The 12,262-nt window shown below is 43.2% G+C and overlaps 1 protein-coding gene across 3 annotated transcripts in view; it reads left to right on the forward strand.

Moving 5' to 3' along the window:
- The first annotated feature begins 582 nt into the window (after window positions 1-582).
- The window catches only part of bcl2l1 (BCL2 like 1), a 29,215-nt gene continuing 17,535 nt past the window's right edge, over window positions 583-12,262 (forward strand). The window contains exons 1-2 of one of the 3 annotated variants that reach the window (XM_006804048.3): window positions 583-895; window positions 4,685-5,465. In XM_006804048.3, coding sequence (XP_006804111.1) covers window positions 4,908-5,465 — 558 coding nt within the window. In that variant the 5' untranslated portion in view covers window positions 583-895; window positions 4,685-4,907. The other 2 variants (XM_087834341.1, XM_006804049.3) reach the window with 2 other exon arrangements.

Consider the following 12,262-nt stretch of genomic DNA (forward strand, 5'->3'; position numbering starts at 1 on the left):
CTCCAGTGTCTGTTGCTGCAGTTTTAAAGCTGTTTAGAGGGTGACCAGCACAGGTGGCACCACCTAACATTAAGCGCTGAGTTTGGTGACCTCCAGTTCTAATGGTAAGGGAGGCTGGTAATGCGGTGTGGAATGGAGCCGTCATTAAATTTGCTGTTATTGCACGTGCATTTTATGACATGACCAAATAAAGTCCATTTAAACACTAAATGTTTTAAAACGTAGAAGTGTGTGGGTATATCAAGATGTCCACAGGGTGGCACTGCAATCAAACTGGTAGTCACCTTGAAGCCCGCTAGGCTTTGGGGTAACAAAGGTTACTATGGAGACCTTTCACGTCTTTTGTTATCTAAAGTGTAAAGATGCCAAACAGCTGCTACATGGGCCCTTTTATGAAAAACAAAGTAAAAAGAAATAAACCTTAAAGTTAATATGTAAACAATGAAATGTGTGATAGTTGCCATAAACGGTCGACTCAAATAATTTATGTCTGTGTGTCAGATGTGAAGCTTCAGCAATACAACTAGCGCAGTTTTAGCAAGTTAGCGCTAATATTAGCCGGCTAGCGTTAGCTGAGGCTTCCTACAAGCTAGCCTTGGCTAGCTCGTAGTTCACGCTGGGAAGCAACTCGAAAATCTCAGCGACACTGGCACAGCTCTGTTAATGCATTTGTGGCGGAGTGTTGACGTTAGAAAAAAGCAACGATCCCGCTAGCTGTAGTGAGGCTTGACTGGCACCGGTTACGTAGAAAGCGTAGCTGTGGGCGGATCTGCGGTAACCAGTAGCTGAGCTGGACCTCCTCCGCAAGACGGGCCAGCAATGACGGATAGGGTTGATCCAGCCGGGGTTTGGATTCTGAGCCACCAGACATGATTTTATGAAGACCACCCTACAAGTAAGAGTTCCTGCTCGATGTACAAGTGTAATTCTGATCCCTCTGCTGATGGCGTCGGTGAAATAACGTGAGGAGGAATGGCAGAGGGTGGATTTTCCTATCTGAATCCTGCGAGAGGAAAGAGGTCGACAGATTAGGGAAAAAACGCGCAGCGATACTTTCGTTCCCTCCACAAAGCTTTCGGGGTCAAATGTAATTCTGCTTTGTGCAAACTATACGTGTTCATTGTAGTAAAAGGGTTTGCCTCGGAAAATATATGTTTTTCAATCTTGCAGTCTGCGAATGTGCGACTACATGTATATGACAGTGACAGCCATGTTCACAAGCTGGCTACAGCCGCGTTAGTACAGGCGGAGCAGTCTCTGTCATAATGGCTTACTTAGGAATTTTAGTGTTGCAATGCTAATTGCGGGGGTGGTGTCGCCTATATAAAGCAGGGTGTTGTCGCAAAGTGGCATTTTTCTAACGAGACGCGATTAAAGGTCTTGGAATGGAATTGTGTTGCGTTCACGGGATCCCCTACAGTTTTCATTAGAAATATCAAAATGTATGCGGAATACAGAGACAGAGTGGAGTTTATTTAAACTACGGTCAAAACCGGTACTTCAGGTTTGTTATTTATATGTAATTTATTGTGTTAAATGCGTTAAGGCAGATATATTATGAACAACTAGTGACAGTGCAAAGAAACGTCCCTTTCAATTGTATCGAATTGAAAAATGTAATAAATTGCATCGATCATTCTAACGTGTTGTTAGCTGTTAGAATTTAAAATATCTAACGCCTGAATTATCTCTAAGAGGTTACTCTAGCGAGTAATAGCATATGTATACTGTTTTTAAGTCGTGCACGTACGAGAATTTTCGACACGATCGTGAACAGGCATCCATAAAAGCGTCGGTGTTACGCAATCGGGGGAGGGCTGTCCATGCAAAGAGAGGAGGGGGACGTAGGAGGATACGTGCAAATACAGTCCTGAGCACAAAGTACCTATCTTGTGTTCTGACAGCTTTTGTACACGTAAAGCGACAGACGGGGTTGTCTGACAGATTCGGGACGTTTTCACCGAGAGGATCCGTGTACGGAGAAGAGCACTCCCCCCGGGTTTGATATCAAGAGTTGCTGGTAAGACGCTCGGGAATGATCTTTAATTCTTATATTTACATCTTTGTCAAAACGCCACTTAATAATAAAAATGTAAATAATAATCAATATCCTGACGGTGGGGGAACTGACACAAGCTTTAAGTGCGCCACCAGAGGGAGTAGCATGTTTCAACACTGCTCTGACTGGTTAATGTGTAAAAGGACAGTTTAAATTCCACCGTAAAAACATCAACAGAGACTCCAGTTTAACTGAACCAAGTTAATGTTTGAGTTAATGTCGCGTTCAGGCGCTACATTTGGTCACGACTCGCTGGTATTCCTTGAGGAGCTGTGTGGTGTTTACATCAGTGCTGGCCCATTAAAACCCGAGCCACGTGTAGGTAGCTGGGGACCATGTGGCCATTGTAAACACTGCTGCCTTGTGGGTCTTTATGTGCTGTAACGGGCTCTTTCTGTTACTTTTACCACCCAAATGCGGACTAAGTAGTCAGCTGGGTGTATTTCAGTGAGTTTTTTGTGTATATGTGTGTGTGTGTGTGTGTGTGTGGGGGGGGGGGGCAGTTTCTGCCATAGCTCGGAGCCAGCTGACACTGTATCGTGCTTCTATTGTGCTGTTAGGAGTATATTGTATTATGTAATGACACCAGCGCTATTTGCATGGAACTCCTTCCCAGCGGTCGGCCACCCTGATTATTAGGTTCCGCCACGTATCAACGTAAATGTCAGTATTGCTACAGGAAAGGTCAGGCTCCCTCACGATAAGCAGACAGTTTGGGATCACCGGCGGGTCACGTCCCTCCCACGTCTTTTTGTGTGTACCAGTGAGTATGGTACGGTGACAGCAGAATACAGAAGGGGCTGGCCAGTCAACAGCTCTCAGAGTCTTTGTTTCAGGGACCTAAACTCAATTTAGAGGCTTCAGGACGGGAACGGAAATAATTAATAAAGCAGTTTGTATTACTGAACATCGCTAATGTTATTAGGCTGCTGTCAGGGATGTGAAAGTAATAACTGAGGCTGCAGGAGCTTTTCTCCACAGACTTACTTGTTCACATATGAATTGTGATTTATTTATTTATTTCTGTTAATGTAACCTGACAAAAAAGCTGATATATATCCTTGCCAGGCTGTATTTTCCACAACCCAAATTACATGTTTTTATTTGGAACAACTCCAGATATATTCAAATTTCTGTTATACATGTGAATAATAAAACATTTCATTCCTCACATTATTGTTGCTGGAAACATAAAAAAAAATCGGTTTTGCCTAAAATGTTAACTGGAAAAGATTTGATTTCATAGAAACGGATGTTCATTTCATCCTAACTTGGATATATTTCTAATCATACTAAGCTGCTTGTTCTTTTTTTTTTTTGGAGGGGGGGGGGGGGGGGGGGGGCTGTCACTCTTTATTATGGCTGATACTAATGTTTGAAATAAAATTTTGGCTGATAGCTAATACAAATATTTTGTTGTTGTTATTGTAATTTTTTGTTTGCATTTTGTTCCAGAAACACAAATTAATTTATCTTAATTTTTAAACTTAATGTTAACATAAAAAAACAACAACAACAAAACGCATGTTTTAAGGTTTGTCAGCTAAAGATAAGTATCGATATTGATATCTGTGAACTGATATGAGTCAACAAGGCCAATTCAAATATGAAGCTGATCTGTGGGTGCGTACCTGTTCGGTATGCTGACCTTTCTCCTCGGTGGTAGTTCACATGTTTTGAAAATTCCTTCGCTGACAAAGTAACCAAACATGTGTTTGATCTGTGCATGACCTATCTGAGCAGAATGTTTTAAGTAAGAGCAGTCTGATACATCACTGCTTAAAAGAACCAAATTACTGAGGTTATTGCTGCATGTGTTTGCTAATAGATTCTCAGAATTTACGTTCAGAGGAAGTTTATGACATTTTGTATATTTAACAACACTCAGGCTGTTTTTAATCAGCCGCTGAAACATAAATGTAAGTTAACTTGATGAGAACAAACCTGCCGGCGGAGAGTGGCAGCACGGCATCTCCCATACAGTTTTTATTACCACATTTTATTTTGCAGTTCAACACTGTCACCACACATTCATGCTAAAGCTGTCAGAAGGGCCCATAATGCAAGCTCATATATATGCGTCGTTAATGCTTTCTGCAACCTCCAATGCCAGTAACAAGGAGGAGGCTGGAAATATGACAGAGTCAGTTTTGTGTGAAGATTTAAGGGCATGTGCGTGAGCGAGAGGATAACGGAGTACTTGGAGATGGGATAAACAAGATGTGTGAAAGCTTCCCTCAGAGGTCAGAGGTCACTGATTAGGATGTCTATGTGGAGCTTCAAGCCAGACTGTCGTTCTGATCTCACTTCACCTTCCTCACACCTCCTTTAACTTTGTCTCTCTCTTTCTCTCTCTGACACACACACACACACACACGTGTGTACACACACATTCTCTCTGCTGTCGTCTCATTAATATCATCGCCATCTGCTTCATATGTAACAGCCCAATTAGAGAGACGCACTTTGACCCTACCTGTCCAAATTTAATTTGAAGGTTCACAGTCGTCCCTACGCTCTCCACTCTCCTTATACAGTCTCACACACACACACACACGCGCACGCACACGTAATCCTGTATATAAGCAATCCAGACTTTGACCTTTCATCGTTGTGTCTCTGCAGGGCCTGAGCTGTGCAGCCTTGTATAGGTTTGGTTTTCACCCCCCAAGTGTCCCGTGGATATCAGCTGACCATGGTGGTCTGAGCAGAGAAAACGGGAGGAAAAAAAAAAGCCTGGCGCAGTGTGTGTACACTCTAACACAGCGAGGCTTGACCACAAGCGGAGCAGAGAGAAGAGCCGGAGCAAAGAGGAGGGGAAAACAAAAAAAGCACATTTAAATACAAAATGTCTCAAAACAGAGAACTTGTGCTTTTCTACATAAGGTATAAACTCTCCCAGAGAAACTATCCTCTCAACCACATAGTACTCAACGAGCCTTCGAACAGGACTGATGGGGGGGCAGCGGGGTTGGATGAGGAACAGCGAATAGACACACACGCCAATGGGACTTTTAATGGCACGAGTCCCGGGACCCCACCGGCATCCCCGCAGCGGCGGCAGCAGCAGCCGCCATCAACGACGGACCTCGACGCAGTGAAGGAGGCGCTCCGGGACACGGCCAATGAGTTCGAGCTGCGATACGCTCGTGCCTTCAGCGACCTTCACAGCCAGCTGCACATCACGCCGGCCACGGCCTACCAAAGCTTCGAGAACGTGATGGACGAGGTGTTCCGGGATGGCGTTAACTGGGGCCGCATCGTAGGGCTTTTCGCGTTCGGCGGGGCACTGTGTGTCGAGTGCGTCGAGAAGGAGATGAGCCCCTTGGTGGGCAGGATCGTAGAGTGGATGACGGTCTACCTAGACAACCACATTCAGCCCTGGATCCAGAGCCAAGGAGGATGGGTGAGTCACACACACAGAAGCGCACATGCCATTTGCTTGTATAGCCTCTTTCATAAAAGGGCTCTTTAACATTGCGGCCTTTAATTACACAGGCAAGGTAAGCTCAGGTCGCCAGCATGGAAAATTTCCTTGCTGCCACTTTTACTATGCAGTCAGGTGGAAAATAAGGTTAAAACCTGCCCTTACTTTTCCCATCTACTTCTGGAAGTGCGCCTGCTTTTGTTGCTATAGTGATAGCGGTGTTTTTGATCATATGTGCCGTTTCCCTGTCAAGAGCAGATTTGCTCCATTGTGTTAGTTGTGAGGCTTTCCTGCCTGCGTGGCTTGACCTCTAGAGGATCATTTTTTTGTGTCTTGGTAATCTAACAAGTCGACATGAGACAGTGGCTGGCTCCATAACCTGCCAAGAAGAGACTTGAGATTGGATCTGATGAAGATGGAAATTGGAACACACGTGGCTTCAAGAAACATCTGTCTTTAAACGCAGTAAAAACAAGAGTGCCTGTGTGGTCAGCAGCTAGTGCAGCTGTTTTCTAATTGATCAGCATCACGCTGCTCAATGAGCTGAATCGAAGTGGGAGCTTAACAGCCTAAATCAGGGTTCTGGGAGTCTCCTGCTGCCTGCCTGGGGATCGAAGTTCTGACATCACAGGGCAGGATAAAGTCCAAGGCTTTTACAGATAGCCCTTTGTTTTTCTCTGGTCAGTTGATCGGCTCTGTGCTTTGTTTTTTTTTGTTTTCTTTTTCGTTCTTCCACTCTCTGATCATTTTATCTGTGCAATTTTTTTTTCTTCAGTTGTCTTTCACCAAGGCAGCTGCATACAGATGAAAGCTCAGGTTTTTCCCCCCCTCCTCCTCGGGTTAGTTTTAAAGTCAGCCACACTGGTACGGACAGTACCAGTGTGTGTTTGTGTGTGCTCGTGCACACTTTGAGGACAGATAAGGTCAGCTCTTTCCCTTTGTCTCAGCTATTTGATGGTATGTAATAGAGCGGGAGAAGAGGGGCTGGTTATATTTATACCAGTGCTCTATAACACCAGGTCAAAGGTCGACTCTATAAAAACCAACATCGCTGTGGCTGAAAAGCTTCCAAAAAAACAACATGAAAGATCATTGCTCTGCTGTTTATACTGTAGACGTTAAAATGTGCATTTCTTTCACCACCTTACCAAGTGGTGTCAGGTTATGGAAACGACTGACAAGAATCTGATTTGTAAGAGCTTTGCTGCTTTTAAATGCTAATAATGCAATTATTTGACTATCTGCTGAGAGATCCAATGACAAAGCACCTGTAGGTCCGAGCTCAAAATGACACCTTTTTTTGTTTTGTTTTGTTTTTTGTTTGTAGCCACGTGGTGTGGCACAATATCTCATTAGCGTCTTTATTGACTGCTATGAAGTTTTCCGCACTCACTTCTTGCTCCCTGTCAAACTGCAATAATGTCGCAATATCTGATTTTATTTGACAGTTATAGCCAAACTCAGTCATGGAAACATTATTGTTTTTGTATCTATAGCTGAATGACACAGTGACCACTTGGATATTAGTTAATGATTACTGTCTCCTAAACGTATACAACCTCTAAGTGCAATCACTATTAATAACTGTTTTTCTCCAAATATGTAATCAAGTGTTAGTGGCTACTTGGTACGTGTTAGACGTTTATGGTGACGATAGATGAGCCGAGAGCTTACAGGTTAATCTGATGCTTCATCTGATTTTCACATCCTGACCGCAAATGGATGTTTTCAGTGTTGTCATCACAGTCTTATCAACACATATGTCATGATCTCCATGATCTCATAGTCGAAATGATCCAGGCACCCCACGCTCACACTCTCAAACACAAAGGCATTTTGCTTAGCAACAAGTTAGACTAATTAGTTAAGATGCTGAAGATAGAAGCTTGCGGTTAGTGGCCTGCGTGTCAGTGTAACCTAGACTCGGAGATATGAATGACTTCATCTGAAATGTTCAATGGATGTCGTCTGCCAGCACGGTTTCACTTCTGCCTGATGTTGAGCACATGATGCCACTTCCTTCTGTCTGTTCCCCCTTCTCTTCCATTTCTATAAGTCACTTTCATAATGGTGCTCCACTGGCTCGTTTAAGGGGGAAAAGAGCTGCTTTTGACATGTGTCCTGTGTAAGTTGCTTGTGAGCTGACACACTTTGAGTCGAGGTATTCATACTAAAACAAACTTCAGGAGGTGGTTTACCACTGCAGTTCTATCTTTTGTGCCTCCCCCCTCCCTTTGTCACAGTGTCATTGCCTTCTTTTGTGGGTTTGTCTGTTCAAAGACAGCCTACACTTTCCCTGAAACGCACCAGAGTCTCTGAGTAAAACCCACACGAGACTTTGTTGTTGTTCTTTTTTTTTTTTTTTTTTTTTTTGGTCTTTCATTTCCCTCTTTTCTTCCTTTCCTCCCCTGATGCCTCCTCACAGGGATGAAGCACAAAACCGTTGGCAGATGTGGGTATAGCTGTGAGGCAGGTGTGCCCTTAGTGTTAGCTGATGAAATATTAGTCCGCCCTAAGCAGCAGCAAGGTCACTGTTTCTGTTTCACTCAGCAATCACTCTTTCTCATCATCTTATTATCGCACGTTTTTACTGTTTGGGAAGAACCAAACGGCTCAGGGTAGTTTCCCAAAAGTTGGGAATTTACAGCAGGTTTTAAAGCTTCAGAAACCGTCTCGCATTTATAAGACTAAACACTTATTATCAAAGCAGCTTGTTTTCCAGTAGTACTGTGCAGAAATGCAGCACAGTTTTATGGATGGTCTATGATTTACACAGATTGTTTCAGTTTTTTTCCAAGAAAAATACTCAGTGGCTTAAATATCAGTAGGGCTACTACAAAGAAAGTTCAGTATAGCCTGTCTCTTATCAGTGATAAGGTTTTTTTTTTTTTATCACCCAGGATTTCTTTATCAGGCGACGTGTGCACTCCCATGAAAGGGGATTTCTGATCAGTAGTTTGACTCTTCTGTATAAAATACATTAAAAGCCAGCTAATTCAGACAGGTGACAGAGAGCTGTTAAGCAGGGTTTTTACTGCATATAAAAATTTAGTGACAACAAACCCAGGAGTGTTTGTTGTCAACACAATTCAAGTATTGTGAATTTCAAGTTGGATTTTAGTCACTCAAGCTTTAATGCATTTTTTAAAAATCCATCTATGTAATGTCCAGTTTTGTGCTACGTTAGGTAACAGAAGTTATGTGCAGACTAATCCTGGCTATGACCACAGTCACCGTGTCGAGCCCATTTTGAGCCGGACAAACCAAGTTGGTGTGCAAACCAGGATTGCTCTCAGAAAATTGTAAAACCACAAGTTAATATATAAACCTGACACATTTTGAAATAAACGAGATGTCACACGTGTCACACTGAGTGAAAATGATACGCTCCACCATCATTAGAGAGAAATCATAGCAATAATTGTTCTTTTTGCTTAAAAAAGTGAATAAATAAAATAATATCTTCAGCTTTGGTTATGTGAAATAAGACTTAGTAATTTTATAGACTGAAGTGTGAGAGTTGGAATCTGAATCGCTGCTTTTTAAAACATTGATGCGAAGAAAACGTGTGACATTGTTTTGACCTGGTGGAATCAGCCGAGGTGCCAGTTTAAATATTGTAAAGTGAACGGTGTTTTGATCAAGTGTCGCTGTCATAAAAGCTGATAAAGCCTCAGCCTAAATGATCCCGCCGGAGCTTATTTTGGAGCCTCCTCTGTCCAGGACGCCGCGATATTTAATGGTAGCTCGGTGTGCGAGATAAATCCGTTCAGCCACAGCTTGTGGTTTTTAAAGAACAACAGGAGCAGAGCCATATATTGTCTGATAATAAACCTCCTTGGCAGACAGCAGCAGTAGAGACAGTGCTATCGACCTAATAATGCTGTTTCCAGCAGAGCAGGCAGTGGCAGTGATTACTCAGTGGAGATTGAGCCGCCTCAGGGTGGGGGTACAGGGTTATTACCAATTATAGATGAATAATATCTCAACCTGCTACTGGGGGAAACAATGTTTTTTTTTTTTTTTTCTTTCTTTCTTTTTTTTTCCCTCCCTGACAGACTAATAAAGCCTAAACTCATTTAGAAGAACCATGTTGCCACAGTCTGGGGATGCTTGGCTGGAGCTGGATGGGTCGAGTGGGGGTGTATGCAGAGAAACTAAGGAAACAGAAAAAAAAGAGCCCATTAGTCCAGTTGTTGTGCTTTGTACTTTAGACGTTTTCGCTAAGGTGAAGGAAAAGTTAACTACAAGAAAAATGAGCAGTGAAGTTCTTACTTCAGCTTTGCTTTTTCTTTTTTTAATCAGCCACTTATGGCTGTGCACACTATATGCCACGTTTTTCACTCGCACTTAAATGAAAGTCTGGCTTTTCTTATTGTGAACAAACCTCATCAGATCCTACTAACAAGAACCTAGTTTGTATCTACAGCCTGATGTAACCTCAGTGTTGTAAAGCTCTGTAATTGGACAAAAACAGTTATACACTGTTACAATTCTTACAGCTACTGTAGAAGTTCTTTGCCACAAATGTGTAGTATTACACTCAGTATATTACTCCCTCCACAATGAGCTTATGGTAAGTGACTTTTGTTAGAAACGTCAGCACCCATTTGTTTTAGAAATTTTTCTGGCAGCTATATATTTACTTATTTTAAGCAGCACAGAGACAGCAAAAAAAGCAGAACATAAAATGTAATAAATGTCGACCTTTGGAAGCAAAGGACAGATAATAAACTGCATGTTTTATGACAAAAAACTATTCTGAACTATCTCTTTTCTCAATTTTCTGTCAGAGCTGCCCGAAATATTCAGAATAGGTCCTCAAGTAATTTCAGTCGGCTTTTCTTTGTCCTGAAGTGTTTATGTAATTATTTCAAGTTGTAGGGTTGGAATTCTTTTTCTTTTAATTAAAAAAAAATGCTATTAGATTTTTGGCACTAAAACAAACAAACTGACTTTCTTACAGTTTGTTTCTTTGTTATTATAAAAGTGGCCTTCTGAATACAAAAGCAGAAATAGCAGGGAGTTACAAGAAGGATATTCCTGTGCAGAAGTTCCTCTGTACGTGGTGGGATTGTCCCGAAACCTACAGACAGTCAAGACGTCGTTGTGTTTTTCTTTATTTTTCAGCCTCTTGATGAGAGATTGTTAATCACACACACACACACAGCGTTGATGTATGTGATTATGAATGTAGGCTGTTGTAGAGTGGTTAGACACTGAGGCTGTAATTAAGGGTCCACAGAAGGTAAGCGCATTGACTTGTTTTGACTAGGGAAACACCTGAGTTGCCTTTGTGCTGCTCTCTCCTTTGCAGACTTATTTAACCCTCGGTCTCTCTCTCTGTAATTAACATGCACATAGGATACGCAGTTAGATCCACAGAGTCGTCTGTCAGACTGTCCTAATGTAGTGGAGCAGGAAATCGCACCCTTGGGACCTAAGCTGGCTGCTTCAAAAACCCCCAACCCCTCATTCACCCCCACCGCCACCCCCCCTTCCAACCTTGAGTATCTATACCCTCCCTCTGTTTCCCTCCTGTGTCCTTCGTTCTCCTTTAAATGCACAGCTCCTTACGACAATTGAAAATTTTTTTGTCCCATATTTTTCCATCTGTGCCCTTCCTCCCCTTTTTGTCCTCCTTTTCACTCCTTTCCCTCCTCCTCGGCACCCAGCTACGTCCAGTCCACAGACCACAGCAACTAAACGTGTTCCAGCTCGCACATTGCCGCAAACCTCGTCAATCTCGCCATTAACCCTGTGCACCCGTGTTCCCGTGCTCGTCCTCCACATCACCCATAACATCATCATCAACACTATCGATTCCCTCCCACTTGATCCCGACTCACTCCTACCCCCTCCCACGCAGCTGCCACCGTCCCTTCATCTTCCTTCTTCTTTAACATCTCCCTCCACATCATCCTCCTCCTCCTCTCCGCTTTATCACTAATAGCTCACATGCGGCCAATTAAGAGACACGTTTTTATATTTTCGTGGCGCTTTCTTTGTTTTTTTGCATTAAGGATGGCGTTCTGCTCACGAAGCAAAGTTTCCAGGGACTGATGGGGTGTTTGTTTGTAAGCACGTGTGTAGCGTGGGTGGTTGTTGTCTCATATATCGTATCGTTTTTATTGTATGGTGGCGCACTGCAGAGGGGAGGGGACGGCGCCAAGTCAGACTGGTCATGTGACTACCTCAGACAAAGAACCTGTGGCCACATAGACACAAACACAGAGGAAAATGGGCTTTACTGGCTTTTTAGTTGCGCCCACAGGTACGGCGTTGCATCGCAGACAAAGCCTTCGCTGATATGAAAGCAACTTTGTCATTGTCACATTCTTTGACTTGTGACACACACAGACACCCCCCCCCCCCTTTTTTTTTGGGATCAATGGCGGGCACTTTTGTTGGACCGGCATCAATAACTGGCTTTTTGCAGTGGGCGGCTTTATGCAGATTGATCTCTGAATGTAGCTGCTCACCCGTGGACATGTCTCTATTGTTTCTGTGTGCATACGTTAAAGCTCGCGCATTAGTTTTTCATGATCTGTGACACTGGACGTGTGTGTTAGCGCGCGTGCTCGTAGTCAATGGTGGGTGTCAGAATCACAGCTTGAGGATGGCAGCAAACAGATTGTATGATTCAGGCGCCACCAGCTCCATGACAGGAACATCAGACAGGGACCAGTTGTGTTTTTTTTTTAAAGTTGTCTGGCGCTTATGTTCGTGTGTGTGTGTGAAGTGGGGGGTTCTACTTGAAGAAAAAGGACATGGAG

The sequence above is a fragment of the Neolamprologus brichardi genome, chromosome 20 (genome assembly GCF_056152115.1).
Source record: "Neolamprologus brichardi isolate AB-2024 chromosome 20, ASM5615211v1, whole genome shotgun sequence".
Taxonomy (NCBI): Eukaryota; Metazoa; Chordata; class Actinopteri; order Cichliformes; family Cichlidae; genus Neolamprologus; species Neolamprologus brichardi.